The sequence below is a fragment of the Elephas maximus genome, chromosome 2, assembly GCF_024166365.1.
Source record: "Elephas maximus indicus isolate mEleMax1 chromosome 2, mEleMax1 primary haplotype, whole genome shotgun sequence".
Classification (NCBI taxonomy): Eukaryota; Metazoa; Chordata; class Mammalia; order Proboscidea; family Elephantidae; genus Elephas; species Elephas maximus.
The window spans coordinates 95,292,216-95,317,105 of NC_064820.1; the positions used below are offsets into that span (position 1 = coordinate 95,292,216).

A 24,890-nucleotide genomic window follows, 5' to 3' on the forward strand; every position below is an offset into this window, starting at 1 on the left:
TGTTGTTAGGTGCCATTGAGTCTGCCCCTGGCTCATGACGATCCCATGACACGAGGCTTTACGCATAAAAGCCAAACCCATTGCCGTCGAGTCAATTCCGACTCACAGCGACCCTATATATGCAGCTTTAACTCCTAGCAATTCCCCCAGCCCTGCCCCCATCCTCCACTCATTCTATAATATAAATTATAAAAGGAAAGAATTACGTGGCCTAGAGAGTTAATATGTCCCTCTTTAGTGCTCCCCAGAACTCTGTGATTAACATTTACTTCATGTTTTTGCTATTGGTATTCTTGGTTTTATCTCATTTTCTAGATTATAAGATTCTTGCAGACAGGAAGTGTCTCTTGTGGGCTTTCTAACCTTGGCAACTAGCATAGTCCAATGGAAACAAATGAGTTAACTATTCTGGACAGGTGTCCTATAGGAGAATACCGCTAAGTATGGCTTAATGACATAGGAAAAAGAGGCTCAGAAATATTAAGCAAAAGTTAGTGGTTAGAAATCCAAGCTTTCCCCCCTTTTATGCTGAACCTTCTCTTTCTCCTTTTAGCATTAGTAATTTTTGCAACGTCTGTCAAAAGCTAGCAGCCTTGGTCTCTACCCTTACTCGTATTATTTGTCTCTTTTCATATAAAATCCCTCCTGGGACTTGGTTAATGCAGTATTAATGGTTTCATTTTAGTGGTTGATCCATTGGTAAACTTTCTGCTTAACAGTGTCCAATATATAACAGGTGAGATGCTCACTGGCCAGGGGCCAGGCCAGGTAAGCCAGTAAACTGAATACACCAAGGTGTTCGTCAGGCCTGGTCCGTGGACAGGAAACCAGACAAGCACTACCCAGTGAACAAGGGGCCAGAAAGCTGGCAGGAAACCAGAGATCTGGTTGACCTCAACATACAGGATGCTATACTGGACGTTCTGTTCGTAGGCTGTTGTTAACTGATCAGGGAACAAACCTCCACCCACAATCACATCAGGCATGAAGAAAGTTCCACTGGCTGCATCTCCAAAATACACAGCAGCACACTTAAAATGACCACTCCTTTCTTTTCTGCAAATAAGTTTATACTGGTTTACACCTATCTCCTTCTCTCCCATCACACACTATAAACTACTTGAGGGGAAGGATTGAGTTTAATTTATCCTCTACAGCTGTTATCTCATTACCACAAACCTAATATGTGAATTGGTAAGAGATAGTGGGTATTATATTGAGTTGCACTGGGTGGGTGTCCAATGAAGGAAGTTTGATAGGATTGTATTTTTTTTTTTAATAATCAACAATCTTCAGGTTAAAAAGAAAAGATGCTTAAACATAAAAGTGCTTCAAAATTCTCTGTCAGGGAGTCACTCAGTCTCAGCCCTCCTTTTAGGCTTCTGCTGTGTTTACAAAGTACACTGACATCATTCTGGTGATGGTCTTTATTCTAAACTAGCCCTCTCTGTAGTCCTACCACAGTTCTTCACACTGCACTGTGGCAGTGTGTCCACCTGTGTCTCCACACAAGATCAAGCTCCTTGAGGGCAGGGGGTAGGCCTTCTATCTGGGTATCCCTAGGACCTAGCATAGAACCTGGCCCTTAGAATTCCATAAATGAATGTGAATTTTGAGTTCATTAATCAAAAAGCCTCTGTTTGCTTTCCTAACTGTATAATTATTTCCAGCTGGTGCCAGAAAAATAACCAAAGAGAGTGTTTATAGGACAGACATCAAAAGTGCCAGTAGAATTTCAGAGTAAGGAGCCTTAGCTTCACTTTCCACAGGGATTTGCCCTCTGGTTTCCTGGCTCGTTTGTTATTGGGGCCGCCGTCTCCTGGACTCACATTGTAGTTTCTGCTATTTTATAGTATTGATGTGAACGGTCCTTTCTCATTAGTGTAGGCAATTGTGAACTGAGTGTAATGATTAGCAATAAAAAGGATGCGAGCCATGTGCAAAACAGATACCGAAAATACCAAATATACATTCCATTATGGCAAACTGGGATCTTCTAGATTAAACACTTATAAATAAAATATAATTCATAAGAAATGTTTCATAAAGCCTAGTATCATTAAAATCAATTTAAAATAAAATAAACTCATTTCAATTTATTTTCCTTACACCTTGAATATTATCCACATATGGGTCCGTGGTCCCAAAATCTTGGACCAGCTCATAGTTCACAAAATCATATTTTCCATGAGTTCATATATTATAAAGATAGTAATGCTGTATTCTTAGATTCTACATTCAATTGCCTTGGATTTCATACAATGCTACAAAAGCTAGAGAGTTCTGAGAAATGAAAAATGGAAAGGTATAGAGAGGGTCACTGTGATGAGGAATCAAGTTGAAAGCAATGGGTTTTTATGTAACAGAGAGTAAAAGTTGGAGAAAAGGAATGATGAGAGAGAGAGACAGAGAGACAGAAAGACAGAAAGAGACAGAGACGGCATGAGAATAAATTGGTGAGAGAAGTTGAGGGAGTTGTGAAAGAGAGGAAGGGGACAAATAATCAAGTGAGCACATTAGGTGATCCCTGGGTATGTGAGCCGGCCTGTCATCATGTCCAGGCTCAGCACTTTATGCTCTAACAAGAAGCTTTATCACAAGCTATCAGCATTTTTGTTCATCTTGATACCCACCCATACCCCGCAAAGTGGCTCGGCACCTGTTGTCCGCCTCAGTGAGGCCAAACAATGGCTGGCATCTGGCCGTAAATGGTCTTCTCTGTGGAGTCCGTGAATTTGGGCTCCTGGCCCCATGTCGTTTAGCTGCCTACTTTTGTAGTCGTGCTGTCTTCAACATTTCAGACATTATCAGTGGAATTGTACTGCAAACTGATTTTTAAGTTCGACAGTTCAACTACCACACCTTAAGAAACCTTAGTGAGTTTGTTAAGTTTAATTGTGAACTTAGCTTTTTCATTTGCACAATAATTTCTTCAATATTCCTCAGTAGGTAATTTTAAAAACAACATCTCCTCTTCTATGGCAAGAAAAGGAAATTAAACTCATTTCCTGCACCATCAAAATATTGATCCCCCCCTCCCCTTAGTTGAACACATCCCTCAGCAGTAACAACTACGATTTATCGAGCATTTACTACATGCCAGGATCTGAGCCTGGGGCTTTTCTCGGGTCTTTTTAAAAAAGTCCTCACAACTACTTTTCCACTATGGCTGCCATTCTACAGATGAAAAGAGGCCCAAAGTGGTTCAGGAACTTGCTGAAGTTCACAAAGTTAGTGATAGAACCAAGTTAGTGAACCCACATCCTCAAGCTCCAGAGTTTACTCTCTTAGCTAATGCACTGTTTTGCCTCTGCAAGTCTGTCCAATTACAAAGACTGCCTCAACTTCGCCTACTTCTCCTTTGAACACTCACCTGTCAGGTGGAATCAGTGAAATGCTTGACAAATCTTATTTTCTTCACAAAAAGATATTCTGTAATAGAATTCATTCTCTAACAAATAATGGTATCTACAAATGTCTGTTTTCTTGTATTATAATACCTGCTGATATCACCTAGGCACAATGAAGAACATGTTGTTGAAAACTGAAGGAAGAGAAAGGCACACAACAACAACAACATATTCTCAAGACAAGGAAGGAGGTCCTTTGCAATAACCTTTAGGCTGTGTCTACCTGAGTAACATGAAGTGTAGGTTTGTTGCATTATTAAAATAATAGCAGCAAGAACCTTAAGTCTCTGTTATTAAGAGAAAAAAAAAAAGGTTGCTTAATTTTTTTTCCAGTGCTTATATTCTTTAGATTCAGAAGCTAATTGCTCAGCTCTTCACTTCAATTTGCTTGAGCAAATGAGGGATGCAAAATTACATTTTTACTGAGGCTGAGGGGGTGGGCTGAGGAAAAGAGATAAATGTATTTTTTTATGGAGAAACTGTTGTTTCTCTCTGGGTAAAGCTAGGGGATCATGGAGAAATATTGCATCAACTATAAATGCTCTTTTAATCATGGGGGCATAAATTCTTTTTTCCTTTCTTTTCAAAATGATGTGGATAACACTATTACTATATACGCTGGAAGAGAAAGAAAGAAAGAAAAAAAAAAAAGACTGTAGAAGTCCCAATTTCTTTCTAACAGCTATAAGGGAGACACAGCAAGATGTCATTTCCTTCAGTGAAAATTTCCCAAGGTCCCAAGGAAAAGGGGAAAACTGCAGGAGAGTTTCAAGAACAACAAAGACTTGGGTTTTTCATCTCATCAGAAAATCCACACTGCTAGTAAGAGCCTGGGGAAGGGCTGGCGTGGACCTGACTCAGCAGAGAAAATGCCACCCAAGGAGTCACTGACTTGGCTTGGCTTCCGCAGTAGCCCAGCTCCCCTGTTTTCTCTGCAGGCTTCCCACAGCCAGGCCAATACACGATTCTCTCAGATGGGAAACTGGAGTATTCTGAAAATTAAAAATCGACCAAGTTGCACATTTTCTAAAAAGAAGTTTGCAATTATGATACTTGGCTTCTTTACATGGGTTTAAAGTCAACTTTCTGTTGAATAAATAATATTAACCACATATCAACCACCTAAGAGTTTTAGAACGCCTCAAACGGCCATCACCACCATTCTGAGTAGAATCTCACTTCTTTTTAAAGATCACTGTTAACAGATGAGGGGAAACAGTACCATTAAAAGAGGAAGCAAAACATGGTTCAAAGTCTGTTTCCATGAGGTAATGCACACTATTGACTAATTGTCAAAGTAATCCAATCTATACCGAGATGAAGAATGAGGTTAAGGCAGGTGGCTGGGAGAAGTTAGAAAACCCCTTTTCCCTCTTATCGCATTACTTTATTGCTGAAGCCCAGGGATAGATAGAAATCAATGGCAGTTTTGTTGGTCTGACGCAGGCACTTGTGCACGGTGAGGTGGAAGTCAGATATCTGAGGTTCATCTGCTGGAAAATGTGCCGATTTCACATTAACTCTGTGTGTGTATGGGTGTATATGTGCTAGCAAGTGTGTGTGTGTGTGTGTGTGTGTGTTGCAAAAAGCTACCAACTTTGAAAGAAACTTCCAAATTATTTCTGAGTAGACGTATTTCTGCATAGCTGTTTTTACTTTTCCTCCGGAAGGAAAGTTTTCAATTTAGGAATTTGGACCCCAGAAATGTTAGGTTGTTTTATTTTAGTGTATTTGCAAACAGAGTGCTGATTTCTAATGGAAAACAAATCTCTCCTCCTAATCATATTATAACAAATAATTTGCTCTCATATAATTTGCTACATTTCTGTCTAGCATAAATCAAATCTTTCATATAGGTAAGACATCAACGGTGGGAAACTCTGAGATGCTTCCCTATCCCCTCTAATGTTTATCACCATGCTCTGACCTCAGCAGACAGACACAGGTGATACAAGCAATGGGCTATGTTTTTTTTTTTTTTTTTTAATATGCAGGGACACAGACCAAAACTATAAATTTGTTGCAATTTTTATTGGTAAAAGTAAGGCTCTGATGGCCGTCTTTCTCCAAATAAACAGTTCATCTTTGCTAATTCTTCACAGTGCAAAAGAGGTGTGGTTCAGAACAGAGTGTCAAACAAACATCAGTGGTTCAGAAATGATATCTTTTCCCAGTAGCAATATACATTGTGGGTATGTGACTGGAATATTTAAAACACCTGTTCACCTGGAACTGAGCCAAATGTGTAATACGTGAGAGCATGTTTGGCTCATTTCCAAGAATATGCAGTGTTACTGCTATCAAAGTACTGAGGAAACCAGGGCAAAGATAACTTAGACTCACACTAGAAGCAAGATACATAGTTTTTATTGTTAACAATACCATGACACTAAACACTACTGACTGGCTAGTATTTTAATGAAATCGATTATTCATTTTTGTGGAAAGGAATGGAATTAGCAGTACAGGGACACTTGTTTTAGCTTTGCTAAATCCTTTCAATCTCAATCTCTCCTTCCTTCTCAGTCTTACCGTGTTCTTCCCTGGACACATTGTAGTTCAAAGAGGACATCAGAGAATAAATTATATCCTAACTCTATCTACCAGAGTTCACCAACAGAACGTGGGTGAGTCCCTCTATTTGACAGGACGCCACCTATTTTTTTTTTCAATTCTGTTTTGACTTAACAGAGTTACTTTATGACTCCTAGCTTCTCATTTCTGTACCTTTATTTAAAAACTGTACCTCATTGTAAAATCTGTACTGTCAGGATCTTATCTCTGAAGAATTTCATAATTTTGTGACACAGACACACAGAAATAGTTATATGTGTTACATATAACAATTTATAAAATGTGATATTTTGCTTGAGTGTGAGCACAAAATACATCTACATGGAGAATCCTATTTCTTTTTTGTTTTGCATACTGACGATTTCTATGTCCAAGGAATGTATGTTAGTAGAAGATAAAGAAAATGGTAAAAATTTTGCCTAAGTGTTAATGTGAAGAAAGGAGTAGCAGGAAAGAAATAACATGTTTATCATCACCATGTGCCCAGAAACGTGCTAGTTGCTATGTATGTACATTACACAAGTTAATTCTTATAATGAACTAAAAGTGAGATTTATTATCCCTATTTTATTGCTTAGGTAGCTGAAGTTCAGTGGAGGTTTAGAAACTTTGCCCAGCAGAGTTTTTGAAAGTGGTAGAGCCAGCATTCAAAACCAGGTTTGTCTGACTCTAAAGTTTGCGTCTGTCCCATATGCTATACAACCCTGTCTTTAACAATGCAAAGGCTGAGCTTTTAGGTTACAGATGGGGAAGTGTACAAGAAGAGTTTTTACACCTGGCAGTATTGTATTCAGAATTCTGACTTGTTACTGTGGTCATTGAAAGTGCATGTACTTCATTAGGAATTTTTAAATTTGTAGATTTTTTGATTTTTTCTTTGGTTTAATCTAGATAAGCTTATATGGTTTAAAATACACCTTCTGATGTCTCAATCATTTGCTTCTTTTGCACATTACATATGATAAATAGTCCTCAGTCAAAGAAATGGATGTGTACATTACTGGTGCAAATGGAAATTGTATGCATATTAAAAACAACTTGTTTTATATTATAATCATATTTACAGGGTGATATAAATGGCTTAAAATATATAAGCATAGCACGAAAGGTGTTGGGCTTTTAGCACACACATATGTATTTTACTTATGAAAATTACAATGATACATTGTCATATCCTTTTTACAACTAAATTGTTTCTCTCTAGAGATACTTATGTATTTAGAGATAGCTACATTTTTTGGTAGAACCTTTCTCAAGAATTGGTTGTCACACATACGTATTTTATCTAATCCCACACCAAACATTTAGAACGCTTATTTTCCTGTCTCCCTTTCTCCATTTATCTTGCCATTGTTGTAAAAGGTCTTTCTGTATGTGACACTTCTATTCAGATCAAGCTAATTTTTTTCCCTCTTGCTCATTCCTCCTTGTGGACCTTTGCAAAATTGGTATTTTGAAAAAAGTTTGTCCATATTCTTTACCAATTCATAGCCATCTCTCTGAACTTGTTTGGGGCTAAAAATAACTGTCTATCACACTTTCCTTTCCTGATTCTTTTATGTTCTACTCTAGTGGTTATCACTTGATTATATAGTGGCACCATCATCATCATTATAAACCTTACTATGTCAGACCCTGTTCCAAGCATTTTACAAATGTTCAATCATTTAATTTTCATAGTGACCCAATGAGGTAGGCACTATTATTCCCATTGCCATTGAGTCAATTCCAAATCATAGTGACCCTACAGGACAGAGCAGACCTGTCCCATAGGGTTTCCAAGGAGTGGCTGGTGGATTCAAACTCCCGACCTATTGGTTAGCGCCAAGCTCTTAACCACTGCACCACGAGAGCTCCAGTACTATTTGTAATGGTGAGGAAATTAAGGCACACAAAGTAACTTGTGCAGGGTAATATAAGTAGCAAGTAGTGGAGTTGGAATAGTCTCAGGCAGTCTATCTTCAAAACTGATTCTCCCAAACGCTACACGATGCTGCCCCCCCACCAAATGTCTCACAGTTCTTGTTATGTTGTTTTACACACGTATTTTTTAGCTTAGAGCTAGACTTTTAAGTTTTGTGAGATCATAGACCATCTCTTTCAAGCTTATATGTTTTCTGGAATCATTACAGAGTTCTGTACACACTTCTTGTTCTTACGTTAAGTGCCATCCAGTTGGTTCTGACTCATAGCGACCCTATATACAGGATTGAAACATTGGCCAGTCCTGTGCCATTCTAACGATTGTTGATATGTTTGAGCCCATTGTTGCAGCCATTGCGTCAATCCATCTTGTTGAGAGTTTTCCTCTTTTTCACTGACCTTCTACTTTAACAAGCATTCCCCAGGGACTGGTTCCTCCTGATAACATATACAAAGTACGAGATGAAGTCTCATCATTCTCCCTTCTAAGGGGCGTTCTGGCTGTACTTCCTCCAAGACGAATTTGTTCATTCTTTTGGCAGTCCATGCTATATTCAATATTCTTCACCAACACCACAATTCAAAGGCGTCAATTTTTCTTCGGTCTTCCTTATTCATTGTTTAGCTTTTGCGAGTGTATGCGGTGATTGAAAATACCATGGCATGGGTCAGGCGCACCTTAGCCCTCAAGGGGTTATCTTCGCTTTTTAAAACTTTAAAGAGGTCTTTTGCAGTAGACGTGCCCAATGCAATGCATCGTTTGATTTCTTGACTGTTGCTTCCATGGCATTGATTGTGGATCCAAGTAAAACGAAATCCTTGACAACTTCAGTATTTTCTCCATTTATCATGATGTTACTTATTGGTCCAGTTGTGAGGATTTTTGTTTTATGTTGAGGTGAAATCCATAATGAAGGCTGTCGTATCTGGTCTTCATCAGTAAGTGTTTCAAGTCCTCTTCATTTTCAGTGAGCAAGGTTGTGTTATCTGTGTAACTGATACACAGGTTGTTAATGAGTCTTTCTCCAATCCTGATGCCACATTTGTTCTTTATATAGACCAGCTTCTCGGACTATTCGTTCAGCATACAGATTGAATAAGTATGATGAAAGGAGACAACCTTGATGCACACCTTTCCTGATTTTAAACCAAGCAATATCCCCTTATTCTGTTCGAAAGACTGCCTCTTGGTCTACGTACAGGTTCCACATGAGCATAGTCAAGTGTTCTGGAATTCCCATTCTTCACAAAGTTATCCATAATTTCTCATGAGCCACTCAGTTGAATGCCTTTGCACAGTCGATAAAACACAGGTAAACATCTTTCTGGTATTCTCCGCTTTCAGCCAAGATTCATTTGACATCACCAGTGATATCTCTTATTCCATGTCCTTTCTGAGTTCAGTGTGAATTTCTGGCAGTCCTTGTTGATGTACTGTTGCAACTGTTTTTGAATTATCTTCACTATAATTTTACTTGCCTGTGATATTAATCATATTGTTCAATAATTTCCACATTCTATTGTATCAACTTTCTCTGGAATTGGCACATATATGGATCTCTTCCAGATTTCTTGGCACAGATGAGTGAGCTCTTCCAGTGTTGCATCCATTTGTTGAAACATCTCAATTGGTACTCTGTCAATTCCTGGAGCCTGTTTTTCACCAATGCCTTCAGTGCAGCTTGGACTTCTTCCCTGAGTATCATTGGTTCTTGATCATATGCTACCTCCTGAACATTTGAACACTGACCAATTCTTTTTGGTATAGTAACTCTGTGCATTCCGTTATCTTCTTTTGATGCTTCTTGCATCATTCAATTTCTTGCCCACAGAATCCTTCAGTATTGCAACTTGAGACTTGAATTTTTTCTTCAGTTCTTTCAGCTTGAGAAATGCCAAATGTGTTCTTTCCTTTTGGTTTTCCAACTCAGGTCTTTGCACATTTCAATATAATACTTTACTTTTTTTTCTGGAGCTACCCTTTGAAATCTTCTGCTCAGCTCTTTTACTTCATCATTTCTTCCATTTGCTTTAGCATTCAAGAACAAGTTTCACAGTCTCTTCTGGTATCCTTTTTTTTTTCTTTTCTGTGTTTTTAATGACCTTTTGCTTTCTTCATGTATGATGCCCTTGATGTCATCCCACAACCTGCCTGGTCTTTTGGTCATTAGTGCTCAATGCATCAAATCTATTCTTGAGATGTTTCTAAATTCAGGTGGAATATATTCAAGGTTGTACTTTGGCTCTTGTGGAATTGTTTTAAATTTCTTCAGCTTTGACTTGAACTTGAATGTGAGCAACTGATATACATCCTCTACATCTTAGGAATCGAATAATTGTTGCCTGAATACAAATAACTGCCAATGAAAGTGGAAGTAAGTTTCTAAAATACACACGTTGGAAGGACACTTTTAGATCTGAAGGTAAAAATGAAATGAAAATCTTTCATGCTTTAAACAATAATTCAGAAAATACATCTAATTATACTAATTATCACTAATGCAAAGGCCATATTAATTTATTTGCTATTTAATTTAATAGTTTTAATTGCCATTATAAACATTTTTGCATAAAATAAATGTACTGTCTCTTGCTTAAGTCAGCCTTCGTGCACTGTTTTGAGTTCTATTACAGATAAATAATATTGTAGACATTTTTAAATCCATGATTAGGAGATAGTCAAATCGATATCAGCTGCATAATACATAAAGGATGGATGCAAATTTTATAGCAAAGAAATTAATAATTAATTCTGTTTACTGTAACAAAATGTTGTTGTCAGCTTTTTCTGAAGTTTAACAATGCTTAACACCAGATCAATAAATTGTATAAGAAAATATCACTATTTAAAGTAAAAATGCTATGAAAATAATTAATGTTTCTGAATGTAATTAACGTACTATATTCTCTCGATATAATAGTCTAGCATAGTTAATACAGCTCGTATCACTATTATATCTAGCAATATTAAAATAATTTTATTTCAGCAAATAAAAATAGCCAACATTTTCTATATGACAAAGGTTTTGTTTAAGAGTCAGAAATGTGTAATATGAAAGGTAATTATTTCCAAAATGGAATGTATACTGCATAGTACAAGAGACTTAACAATGAAAATTTTGTTTAAAAAGTGTGCATATAAAAGGCTTTGTCCCTGGATTACAGCTCTAAGTGGTTTACTATCTAGGTTGAAAATGGTTCTGCAGGGTTGTATGTCCTATTTTTCCATGCCTGCAGTAAAGATACAATATGGGAATTCAGCTTGGTAATTACTAATACACCACACAGACACAATTATACCCTGTACACTGCATAAAGGAATCACTTGTGGTCTGCATCCATTACAAAAAGCAGTAGGGGGCCAACATGCAAGATGACAAAATGCTTTACAAGACGGAAGGAGACCAGAAGAGTCGATGTACATAGATACAAGGACCTTGATTCTTCTAGCAATGATTTAAGTCTCTTTCCATCAATTATCGTCCTTTGTCTCAAGACTCTTATCACAAGCAGCTTTACAGGAACTGAACATAACAATGCTCAGACCCGTGTCACCCCATGAACTGTGCTGACATTTCCACACCCTGTTGCTATGTTTGACCTGGTTATTCAGATTACTTAAGCAAAACAAAGTAGAAAAAAAAAGTCACCATTGTAAAACTGGCCTATATATACATACATGAGTCAGAATCAACTCGACAGCAATGGGTTTTATATATATATATATATATATATATAATACATATATATATTATGGCTTACTCATAATTCCATTTCTCTAAACTGAAAGCCATCCTCTTCTCAGTGTTATTTTTCCAAGTAGTTTTTACTCTATTTTAAAAATTAAAAGTGAAAATCAGCTTGGGTGAAAATTATCATATTAAAAAGAAACTAAATATTGGCATATCAAAAGGGGGGGATATATATTCAACAAAGGATTTTATGTTTCAGGGAGCTAAACTAAGTCATCTGCTCTCTCAAGCTACAATGAGTCACAGGAATAATCTTTCTGTGAAGCTTTTTAAAGTTTTAAGAGTTTAATCACAAGCAGTAAGCAGTTATTATAACAAAGTTTCCTCTGAATTATTACATGATGTACGCAATTTCATAATACTTTCATTTAAGATGCTTTTTTAAAATGCATCTTACAATTATGAATTTTTTTTTAAGACCTTCGAAAAGTTAGTTAGTTATGGCAGTTTGTCAGGGTCTGTGAAACAAAGCCTTGTCTTTCAGAAAATGTTTACAATCTATGAGGAAAAAAAAAAAAAAATTCCCTGAGGCTAAAATGTTTATTGGCACCTAGAAGTCTGAAAAGAGAGAGTCAGGCCTGTGGTTTTTTGAGGGCACTTTATCATCGCCCGCATTCTCAAAGGTTTCTCTGAATGAATAGAACTGGATTACTCAGCCTTCTACTCCACGCCTATTCCTCTCCATTTTCCTTGGCACGACTGGGAGCCAAGCTATTTTTAGTTAGGCAGTTTTCTATTTTTAGACAACTACCAGTTTAGAAGACATTTGTTAGGGAAAAATTAAAACACACACACACACACACACACACGGGAGGAGGGAATGAAGCTTCCCTCCACATATTGTAAAGCAGTCTTCAACCTGTAACTCCAGGCATTTCAGCTGCTTTCAATCTTGGAAAAATAAAGAAAAATTCAGAGTTCAGGGTTTTAAAAATAAACCTACCCTCTGGCAAACAGACCCAAATACAACAAGCTGTTACTATGTGAAACAGTGACTACAAAAACAAAGAACATTTGCCAATGATTAAATTTTGAGAAAACTTGTAGAACTATTAGGTTATAAGAATGTTACACAGGCATGTACCAATTTTCCAGCCTCTCAGCCAGATGTATCATGTTTTAGAATTTAAAGGGGGGAAGATAACAACAACAAAATTCATTTGTAAAGTTAAACCAAGGATGTGGGATGCAGTTTTAAGGTTTTCATTCACAGCACAAGAGAATTTTATATCAAACTTAAAGGCAATTATATTCCTTGCATTTTTCTAACATTTGCATTCTATAGGATTTCTCTAGAAATTATAACCACATGTTTACAAAGAAACTATGTATTAAAAAATCCAATGCCAATGGGAAACCAGAATAAAGGCTGCTACATATATTACATGAGTCATATATTTTTGGGTGTGTCTATACCTACATACTGTATATACACACATATGCATTTATGTATCTATATATCATTACTTTTATTTAGTCTCACTTTTACTTTAAATGGGACTGTATGGCTCATGGACTGATTTATCATGATCAACTTATTCTACTTATTGTTCAAGGTCATATGTTCCTCTAAAATCCACCATGAGGTGTTTCAGATGCATACACGTAAAATTACTTTTGTTCTGTTATGCCAACTGCACCTTGTCTGTGTCCTATTATGATTCAGATTATTGGGTATCACGATCATAGATGCATCACGAGCAACCAGCAAAATACGTGGCACGTGGTCTTCATGCTCACCACTATCTTCCAAATGAAAGGACAAATACTGCGTATGTTTTGTCCACCCTGGACTATTGGCCTTGGAGGGCAGTGAAAAAGTCATAATCATTGTATCTGCTGTGGCATTGGGCGTAATGCCTTGCATGTACAAAGCATTTCATAAATGCTTGTGGAAAGAGGGGAAAAAAAAAATCAATTCATTGACCCTGATAGATTGTCTTAATTTGTATAAAACTCTATATTGATTTATATAATACTATTTTTTATATTTAATTATTAAATGAAATCTTTATGCATTTAAAATGTTATACAATCATTGCAAAATTAAGAATTTGTTTCCTCTCTTCTTTGTTTAAACATGTTTTAGAACCTAAACCTTCCCTTGACGTCAAAAAGAAAAACACCTTGTATAACTTTACAGGTTATAATGGGCTCTGACATTTTTTATAACCTGTAATCCTCAGTAATCCTCACACTAGCCCTCTGAAAAACACAGGGTAGACAATACTAACCCACAGGAGGAGCCAGAAGCCCAGTGAGGTTAGGGAATTTGCCCCAGGTTAGAGAATTAGTGTGGGACATTGCTATAACTCAAACTTAATTTCTAATCTCTATCTTTCCTCCGAATCTGTCATGTGTTTGAAGTTGCAATTCATAAACTTTACATGATGACATTTCATAACAATGCTTCAACAGCATTCTTTAGAAATATCACTATGCAGCTTTCTTTTCCCCCGCCCCACATGAAATTAATTCAGAACCACCACATTTAAGACAGACCCAAGCATAAAGCCCGTATGAAGATAAAATTCCTTACATATCTAATTAGGGAAACTCAGAAGAAATTGTGCGGACGCACGCTCTTTTCCTTTCAGTTGGAAAAGTTCAGAATCTACATAGCTTGTTTCTGTCTATTTCTTTACTACTTTTCTTTCCTGTCCCTGCCTCCATTTTCTCTTCTTCCTTACGGGAATTCCAGTCCCAGTGTTCCCTCCATCTTCTCGTCTTGCTCTGAAAAGTCACATTTACTTTAACAAATATTCTGTTCTTTGCAGTAAATACTGACGGAGTGACTCAGCTTTCCTGATTGGATTCTCTGTCTTGGCACAAGTCTGCTACACCATGGGCGTGCAATAATAGTGCTGCAGCAACAAAAGATACAATGGCCGTGTGCATCCTCTCCACACTACATGCCCTTTACTAGGTTGAGTCCATCAACCGCCATGCCAGTTACTTCAATAAACAATAGCACTAGGTTTACCAGTTTCACCATCTACAACAGTACTACTGTCCAAAGCAAGGATTTTTTTGAGGGCAGACATGTTCTATGCCTGCCCTGACCAATATGGTAGCCACTAGCTGCATCTGGCTACTGAACACTTGAAATGTGGCTAGTATGACTGAGAAACAAAGTTTTTAATTTTATTTAGTTTTAAATAATTTAAATAGCCACATGTGGCTAGTGGCTGCCTTATTAATTGGTACAGTTTTGTACCATTTCATCTGAAATCTGGGTATATTATCCAAAGAGGATTCACATAACAAATAGAACTGGGTATGTAATTGTCATATAATTTATTTACAAACGTGTACAATAATCTTGAAAGGAATTAGGCTTCTGGAACCAAAAAGCGACAGAGATTGGAGTTAGTTTCAGAGCAGTGGCTCATTCTCACTGTAACTGGGGCTTCAGTTTCCCTCTCTATGAAATGGTTTCCTTGAGGTCACAGGGAGGACATTTATTTATGACTAAGGTGGAATTTGTATGCTATTTTGGAAAAGAAGTGTCTAATTCAGAAATTCTATAATAGGAGTTACTATTATTAATTCAAACATCAGGCTTTTGGTGATAACGTTGTCTTAGATGTGAGGAAAAATATAGGTACTCATTGTACAGTTTACTGTTTACAGTGTTTCTTATCCTGAAATAGTTGCTCTAAATAGTTATTGAGTTTATTTACTAAAACATAAAGATAAGAGATTTAATTGATATGAAGAGGTTTTCAGAATCTAATTAACCTCCTAGCTAGTCATTAACTCTATGACCTTTAGAAATAATTGACAGAGAATTTTTTTTCCCTTATCTAAAACTTCCATCAGGTGACTAAATTTAAGAAATAACACAGAATACAGCAATTGCCTTTGAGACGTGAATGCATAGTATGAAAAACAGCTATCTGTAAAATGGGACATAAATATATTTCCAATAATAATATTCTTTCCACTTAATCTATTGTATGCCTATGCAGCATTTGCCTAATTACAATCTTTTTTAATGACCAAGTCCTACTAAGTCTTTTCCCAGAATGTCCTATGAATTATGTTGGCAATGAGGATCACAAGGAAAGGATAGCTGTCAGCACCCCTCCTCACCATGGTGGACATCCCTAAGCAATCACATCACAGTTCCCCAGCGAGTCTGGACATGGACTCATAGTCCTCCTCAACACGTGCTCCCAGCAGCCACTCCCTGGGATGGACACTCTCCAGGGAGGGAGCCAGGCCAGAAAAGGCAGTGCTCCCAGCAATCACATACCAAATTAGGTAATGATAGGCCTCTTTATAATCATATTTCCAAGGAAAACTAATGTTCTTGCTTTCAAGAATTAGTTTCACCAAATATTGGTTTAATGAATCAATTTTAATGGTATGATCCTAACCCTCAGTAAAACTACCAAGAAGAAATGCTCTAAGCTCCATGCTGAAGAAAATGATGTTCGGAAAAGGAAGCCAAGGTACTTGCTACTCAAAGTTTGGTTCACAGACCAGCAGCATCGGCTTCACCTGGTAGCTTGTTGGAAGTACAGACTCTCAGGCCTTATGCCATACGTACTGAATGAGAACAGTATCTTAGCAAGATTCCTAATGATTCAGACCAGTCCAGAGGTGGTTCATCGGAGACCCATGGATTCCTCCTAACAGATCGCAGTCAAAACACTAACAGGTTGCCTCGCTCCTCCCCAGGAATCAGTGTGTTTGGTCTGGAAATTCTTTAGTTTTCTACTAGTACTACAATCAATATCGCTATTTCATTTCCTGCATCTTTTTTAGTTTTTTTTCTGACACAGCAACAGCCTTATTCATCTCTGGTTTACTTGAGTCTCATTTTTATTATTACTAGAACACGGATGATTTTAACAGAGAAAACTTTGTAAAATTTTTTTCTCCATACTATAACCATTATCGGCATGTTGTTAAAGTGAAGAAATGAATTTATCAGTTCATTACATATATATACACATATACACACATACATAATACACACACACACACATATATATATCTGTATTTATTGAATGTCTACAATGTGCCAGACATTGAGCCGGCAGCTGGAGTTACAGAGATGAATAAAACATTGTCACGGCCCTCAGGGACAGGAAAGAGACTTGTAATAAAAAAATACAAAGGAGTGAGGTAACTGAAATAATAAACACTCCTCTGATTAAAAGAGCCGTCATCTTTTATTCTGACTCTCGGCAGAACTCTGCAATCGTTCCTAGAACTTAACTTTTGAATATTTTACAGCTATATATTCACTAACCAATCCTGAGAAACTAAGACTGCTCTATTCTTGATATCTTATTTGGTATGTTTTAAAGTGAAAGAATGTCACTTTTGCTTAGGGCCTATCAATGGCTAGAAGGCAATCTTTAGTGCAAATATGCTGCTTAACATCAAGTTCCACGTGCCCTGAAATCTGTTAACTACATTAAAAATTGACAATTATAATCCAGTCTAAATATTTTTCCCCTTCCACGTCCAGATATTAGGGAAAAAACACATGAGAACTTTGGTTTGCTCTATTTCAAGAAGGTTCATGTAAATAATAGTGATAAAATGGTAATGATTAATACTGATAAAGAAGTCACATTACTGACAAAAAGGCTGTATTTTGAAACCTATTGTCTTCCCTGCTCCTACTGTTATTAAATAATTCTCTGTTGACGCTGTCTTAGCAGTAACGCCTATAAGCCATTAGAACTGTGCAATGACAGATGAGAGGAAATTCAGTTTTACTGCCTTGTACATGCAGCTTAAGTAATCTAACATGCACATTTACTATTTGTTGAGCAGTGATTATTTTCTTAATAAATGAGATGTGAAGCAGCTTTTTATGTTTATAAAACATATGCAAATTAAGCGAGAACATTATTTTTAAAAAGGAATGGGTTTTCTAATTTGATATATAAAAATCCACTGTGGTATAGTTACGAGGAGTATGTATATATTTTTCAAAATTTGAGACTCATTTCTCCTTTTAGACTTTGGGCAATAAATAAAAATATGATTTACAGGTACTAGGAAAAGTCTTTTAAAGATACGTCAACAAAAATGAACATTAAAATACAGGAAAAACATTGAATTTTTTTTTAAACAAAATCCCTTTTTCACCCTTTTCCTTGGAGCCTAAACACTGAAGGTTTAAATCTTTATGGCGTATACAAATTCTTTGTTCATTTTTCAATACTACCCATTGAAAAATAATTATATACTTGGTTTAACGGAGGACAAGGAAGATTTACTAAGCCACTTGCAATAAGAACTGTTTTAATTATGCTTCACAATAAACCTAAGATTTTTATTCTACCTCAAGAATGCCCCTGCTTTTCTGGAAAAAACAGTTCACTAATTATAAAGCTAAATAGTGGCCCAATGTTGCCTCAAGAAAGTTTAAAATAGTAACGAGGAAGACCTATCATCTTTCCGTTCACAGCTTCAAATAAAAAACCAACAGACACTACCTAGATCGCATGGTTAGTGCTCCCAGTCAGCTCTGACAACCTGCAAGTGCTTTCTGCCCAGACACCAAGTTTACCGACCGACTGCATGGTTATTGGTTTAGGGGTAAAACGTGCGTTTAGTTTTATAAAACCCAAAAACCAAACTCATTGCTGTCAAGTCGATTCCGACTCATAGTGACCCTATAGGACGGAGTAGAACTGCCCCATAGAGCGCCTGGTGGATTCAAACCGCTGACCTTTTGGTTAGCAGCCACGGCTCTTAACCACTATACCACCAGGGTTTCCTTAGTTTTACAGTGAGTGTTTAAATTCATATTTGTCTCTCTCAAAGACAATGTTTATGATCTGCATTCTAAAATTACAAGGCTACATAGTTTTTCACTTCTGAAATGCACTGCTCAAATTTTACATTAAAAAATTAATCTTGGTGTTAATTTGAGAACACAATTAGTTTAAATGTCTCTCTTCACGTTTCAATAATCTAGACCAGTGCAGTGTCACAGAATTTTCTGTGATGATCAACACACTTACATCAGCCCTGTTTAATTCGGTAGCCACTAGCTATATGTGGCTATTGAGCATTCGAAATGTGACTAGTGCCACTGAGGAACTGAGTTTTATATTTTGTTTAATTTTAACGTATTTAAATTTAAATGTGGCTACAGCCCACCATACTGGACAGCATAACCCATTGCCGTCAAGTTGATTCTGACTCATCGTGACCCTACAGAACAGAGCAGAACTGCTCCATAGGGTTTATTGGACAGCATTTTAGATCTGGATTATTTCAGTGCTTTAAAAAAATTTATCCGATTCTAATTGAACTGTTTCTTTGGAGCTATAAAGACATTTTTCTTACTTCAAATGAGTAGCATGTTATATGACAATCATTTGGTAATTTGTCTGTCTCTTCTATGTTTATTGTATCAATGCTTTGAGGGCCTGAACTCTCTAGACTTGTAAAACACTGGGGATATGATGGTGAACAAAACGTGCACAGTCCCTGCCTCCAGGAATTTAAAATCTATTGTGGGACAGGCAGTTGGGTAACAACTTCAGTGGTGTTCTGAGGGGAAAGTACACCTTATTATGGGTGTGATACAGGAAATGAACATAGGTTTATGGTAAGAGGAAAGTTCAAGGAAGACTTTGCAGAAGTATAGAGTGGGATCTGACTTGAATGAATGATAAGTGAAATCCAAGCATAAATCTAGTAAGAAAAGTTTCAGACAAAACCAACACAGAGAGCTTGGAGAGGTTAAGGAATACAAACATGTTACAGGCTAGACCAGGGGGATGGTGGTGTGTGGAGGGTTGATAAGAGGGAAACAGAAAAAGGTGAAGATGGAAAGAAAGAGAAATACAGGGGTCAGATCACACATGGCCTTGTGAACCATCTTAAGGATGGAGTATCCTAGAGGGGCCTTGTTAAATTTGTATCTCTAGTCATTCCATGGCATGTAGCACATAGCAGGAATTCAGTAAATGTTTGTTAAGTGAATACATTAAGGAATTCAACAAATGAGCAAACAAATAAGTGAATGTAGTTATACTTCTAAGAGAAATATCTGTGTATAATATATATCTATATATGCCCCATAGCTCCACTGCCATTGAGTCGATTTTGACTCATAGCGACCCTACAGGACAGAGAAGAACTGCCCCATAGGGTTTCTAAGGCTGTAAATCTTTACAGAAGCAGACTGTCACATCTTTCTCCCATGGAGTGGCTAGTGGGTTCAAACTACTGACTTTCCAATTAGCAGCTGAGCACTTAACCACTGTGCCACTAGGGCTCTTATACATCTATAAAAAATCCAAAACTAAAGCCATTGCCGTCAAGTCGATTCCTACTCATAGAGACCTTACAGGTCAGAGTAGAACTGCTCCTTAGGGTTTCTAAGGAGTGGCTGGTGGATTCGAACTGCCAATCTTTTGGTGAGCAGCCAAGCTCTTAACCATTGTGCCACCACGGTTTCATATATCTATATAGCACCCATAAAACTAATGTTGCATATCTATGTAGTATAAAATTGAAGTCTATTAAATTGGTCTAAGCTCCACTGGTTGAAAGCTGAATAGTCACATTGTATATCTATCCTTGAAATTTGTATGTAATACAGAGTTTATAAAGATGTCCAACTATACTATTGGCTATATTTGCTTTTCAATAAAAATTGCACTTACCAATTTTCACCAAACTATATAAGGGTAGTTAGTGTGTTGTTAACCCCCCATAGCACTGTGAAGCAATAAAGGTTACAAGTTATTTTAAGGCCTTTCCAGTCCTAATTTAGGCCTAGAATTTTGCTGAGACAACTGTTCTTAGTTGTGTCTAAATCTAAATAGGGTTCAGGTGACAACATAATTCATGTAGATATTACCTCTCAAACACAGATACATGCAATTCTTTCCATTCTTGTATCTTCAAAAAAAAAAAAGCCAACAATTCTCTATGGAATGAAAGGTTTCTTCCCCAGTAGTTCAACCCATGTTTGAATTTCCTGAGGAGCAGTGGAGGCCTTGTGTTTTATTACCCTCCCATGCTTAGTCACTTCACTTCAGCCCTACTGGAGGAGCAGCTCAATAGAATCTCTGAGTCACTGAGGGGTGAGAGGCCTCTTCCTGGCTGGGTGCTAAGTGACACTGCCATACGGGTTTTGTGGCTAAAGAGCATGTGCTGGATATGGCGGTAATCTGTCTGGGACCTCTGTTGCTCCAAAGATCACCTGGAAAGATCTGGCAGAACGCATGACCTGCTCGAATGAATGGTTGAGTTGTTTTGGCCTAGGCTACTATTAAGGTTACTGCTCCTTTGCCCTCCAATTGTATCCAAGCTGATGTCTGCATATGTTTTATAGCCTTACTAAGAATGCCTGTCTTCTTCTTTTTCAGAATCCCTTGCACAGTGCTGAGCACTGGGCAGCACTTGCTAAATAGCTGCTGAATGAAGGAATGGCCTGTAAGCATGTTCTGTGGGACTTGCATTCATTAGGTTGTCTTGACTGCGCAACAACCGCGTCTCCTTCCAGGAATAGCGCCCAATATAAACTGTTAGGATAGGAAAGCAGCTAAAAGAACGAGGAGTGGAGCTAGACAATTGGAAGTAATGAGGGGGGCAGTTCATGAATGTTATCAAAATCCCTACTGAATTTCAACAGCCTCATAAACCAGCATTTTGAGTAAATACCAAGTATACATGTCACAGAGTTAAATACAATGGACTTTCTTCAAAAGAAGTGTTTTTAATACAATAACTTTCTGTTTGCTTTTTTTTTTTAACTGAAGGATTAAAAATTTAACACATTTACTAAATCTGGCATATTTATATATTGTATCTAAACAGATATTCATGCAGCATTATAAAGTAATAATAATAAAAAAAACTATCTCAGTCTGTCTGTTAAGCCTTTGTGAGTCTTTGTGCCATTGCAACAGTAGTGCTAATTATCAAGCAAAGACATGATAATTATGCAGAGCTTTTTTTGCTAAAAGGAGGAATCTTTTTCAACACCCACGCGCCACACAATTTCCTATGACCCTGTAACATTACTCTGGTATGGCCCAGAAATTTGTATTTCAATCTCAATGTTGGGAATCTTATTATTTCTCACTTTCCCTCCCCACCTCCTTTTTTTCTTTCTTGTGAGTAAACTGTTTTTAGAAGGTTAGAGGAGAGGGGTAATGGTCCAAATGGGAAATATAAAACTAATGACCCTTCATGAAACATATTATGCTCCTCATTAAACTTACTCAGTTAAATGCATTCCATTAAATTAAAATAAATAGGATTTAAAATTTTACCCAGGAGTGGTAAACTACCTTAACTCTCAACTTGATGTTAGATCTAGGAACAGATTCCTCAAGTCCCTGACGTATCACAGGTTCTTAAGCTTCCAACACACTTTATCTCTTGGTACTACAGAGTCTTACAAACTTCCTTGGCAAACCTATTTTAAATGCAACTTCCCACCCAGGTCCTCTCTTCTCCACCAAGTGACGATTTGCACTTTGAAAAATGCTCCAAGTGGGAGTGAGGTAAAATTTTATCAAGCTTGCTTCTTTATCATCTCTGTTATTATGAAAAAGTAGAAAGGTCAAATATGTGAACAAAGTGTGACTCAGGCAGTTGAACCAGGCAGACACACAATGTCTCAGACTTACAAAGTCTTATGTTCATCCAAAGAACTGAACTGTCGAGTCTCTAGATTTGGCCTAGAAGGCCAGGTGTCTTTTTCAGAGAGTCGGAAACTTTAATCTGTTGATGTCAAACTCAAGAAATCGAAGCTGCTGTTTTACTCTCTTTTACGGTATTGCTTTTTAGAGAATTATAATGTTCAGAAGGACTTTTAAATTAAACTCCTTTACTTTTGAGATGAGAAAAGTTAAGCCCAGCAAGGTAGTTAACTTGTCACATGGTATAATATTGCAAAACCAGGATCAAATGCAAGACCTCTGACTCTTAACCCAGGGCTCTTCTGACAGCTTCTATAAAAAAGTCTGACTTTCAGATACCCATCTGCCCAAGAAAATGAAGTCTCCTACAGTATATGGAGTTTTAAATTGGCCTTTAGGTCATATTAAAAGAGTTTGTGTACTCCCGAGAAAAGCCTTCAAAAGATGCATTTTCTAGAGTTTCAACTCCTTAAAGAAGAAAATTTCTTGTTTCACATATAAGGACTGGAACAGTTCAAGTTTAGTGACAAATTCCAACTCAAATTCTTTTGTTACTCTGAAGATTTATTGTAATGGTTTCCATACCGAGATGGAGCTTTGAATGTAGACTTGTTTTGTTTCTAGAATTAATGTTAAATATGTGTGAACACACACACAAAAGCACTATGCAGTCTGACAACTGACTAGTTATGTTCACCTTTACATACGTTTATGTATTTTTTTATGTTTATATGTGTACATGGATAAAATACCACCTGAAATACATGGCACGTAAATTTTATAAACACTCCTGAATTTCAAGATCAAGGCAAGCAGAGAATTTAATGAAAAGCTACCTAAAATGATGTGCAGCAACGCGAATCTGAAAGTATTTTAAGTACATACTACATTAGAGGTCTACCTACTATCATTTTAGTTTCTCTGAAACTATTTGCTTGGCTTTGTTAGGCAAAAATAAATTTGTCATCTCTACACTTTTGAAAAGCTTCCAAATAAAAGAAGAAAACTGAGAACTAGTTTTAGACAGTCAGAATGTGTAAAAGGAAGATGGATGTGGTTGGTAGATTAATTTGATCAGCATTAGTACTAGGTTTTTCTCATAGTATAGTGGCATGAAGGACTTGTACTCTGGCAAACTGGCCCTGAGCACATACTTTTGAAACATTTATTAATTTTCTTTTAATTCTAGGAAAGCAGGCACAATCTAGGAAACCTGCAGTAGCTAGATAAAACCAAAAACCAAACTTGTTGGCATTGAGTCCATTCCAACTCATAGTGACCCTACAGAACAGAGCAGAACTGCCCTATAGAGTTTCAAAGGAGCAGCTGGTGGACCTGAGCTGTTGACTTTTTGGCTAGCAGGTGACCTCTTAACCACTGGGCTATGAGGGCAGTAGCTAGATAAAAAAAGATAGGTGAGGAAAATAGGCAGATGGGAACAGTTCTCATTATACCTCTTCTTTTTCTGGTTTAGTATTCATTGCTTATAAAGGGTATTATATTGAAGCCCTGAGGGTGGAGTCAGAATTGACTCAATGGCAATGGGTTTTATAAGGCCATAGCATTTAGATCTAAAGATACATATTGGAAATGTTTAAGTTGTATCAACCAAAATCGTACGGCAATATCACTTGTGCTAACAAATCTTTTAAAAAAAAAAAAATGAGTCTTACAATGAAGTTTATTTTTAGCACAATTAAACTATTTCAAATCTCACTTTACAAACATGAGCTAATACTGAAAAATTAATTTTCATCAGATTTCTGATTCCATGTGTACTAAGAGTTTTCACTGCTATAAAACATTTCTAGGAGAACAATTGTCTTTACTCTTCCAGCAGCAATGGGCTAGGAAGAATCAATCAGAAAGAAGAAACATTAAGTGAAAAATTGAAGGGTAGGGTTTGGGTGAGCTCATATTTAAATATATTTTTCTTTGACTATTTTGGAAAATTATTATTTAAATTAAAAAAAGTCATCAAAAGCAATCTAAAATATGGTTAGCTGTCCCCTACCCACAGTTCCCAACTATGGTGTCACACTGGTAGGCAATGATCACTCGTGAAGGATGAGGCAAGTAATTTGATACTGGTATTTGAATTCCATCAAGGACCAGATTCAATGTTCTCCCAATTATAATATCACTCTAATTTGCATCTTGAGGGGGACAGAAAAGCACGGAGTTGGGGTGGAGGAACAGCTGGGGTGATAACCCTTATATATCTGTGGGAATATGAACATCATATGAAAAGGAAGGTACGTATGTGGGTACATGTGCCTGCATGCGTGATTGCATGCGTGCATATGTGTGTGCGTGTGTGGTGGGGGAGGCCCAAACACCAGATAGCTCTGCTGGAGCTCGGGGCTCACCAAGCTTGCCCTCTCACCTCCACGATGTCTGAATTTGTCCGGCTCTCGTGCGGCTCGTTGTACTCCGTGTACTTGAGCAGCACCTTGTCCATGTCGGTGCTGGCGTACTGGAACAGCTTGTTGGTGCTGTTGAAGATGATCAGTGCAATCTCACAGTCACACAGCACGCTCAGCTCATAAGCCTTCTTCATCAACCCAAATTTCCTCTTTGTAAATGTCACC

At 37.2% G+C, this 24,890-nt stretch overlaps 1 protein-coding gene across 9 annotated transcripts in view; it reads right to left on the reverse strand.

Annotated features, from left to right (window-relative positions):
• Positions 1-24,890, reverse strand: part of MEF2C (myocyte enhancer factor 2C) — a 157,715-nt gene that overhangs the window by 54,258 nt on the left and 78,567 nt on the right. For all 9 annotated transcript variants that reach the window (XM_049867369.1, XM_049867352.1, XM_049867377.1 and 6 more), the window contains exon 3: positions 24,686-24,889. In XM_049867369.1, coding sequence (XP_049723326.1) covers positions 24,686-24,889 — 204 coding nt within the window. The remainder of the gene's footprint in view (positions 1-24,685; position 24,890) is intronic.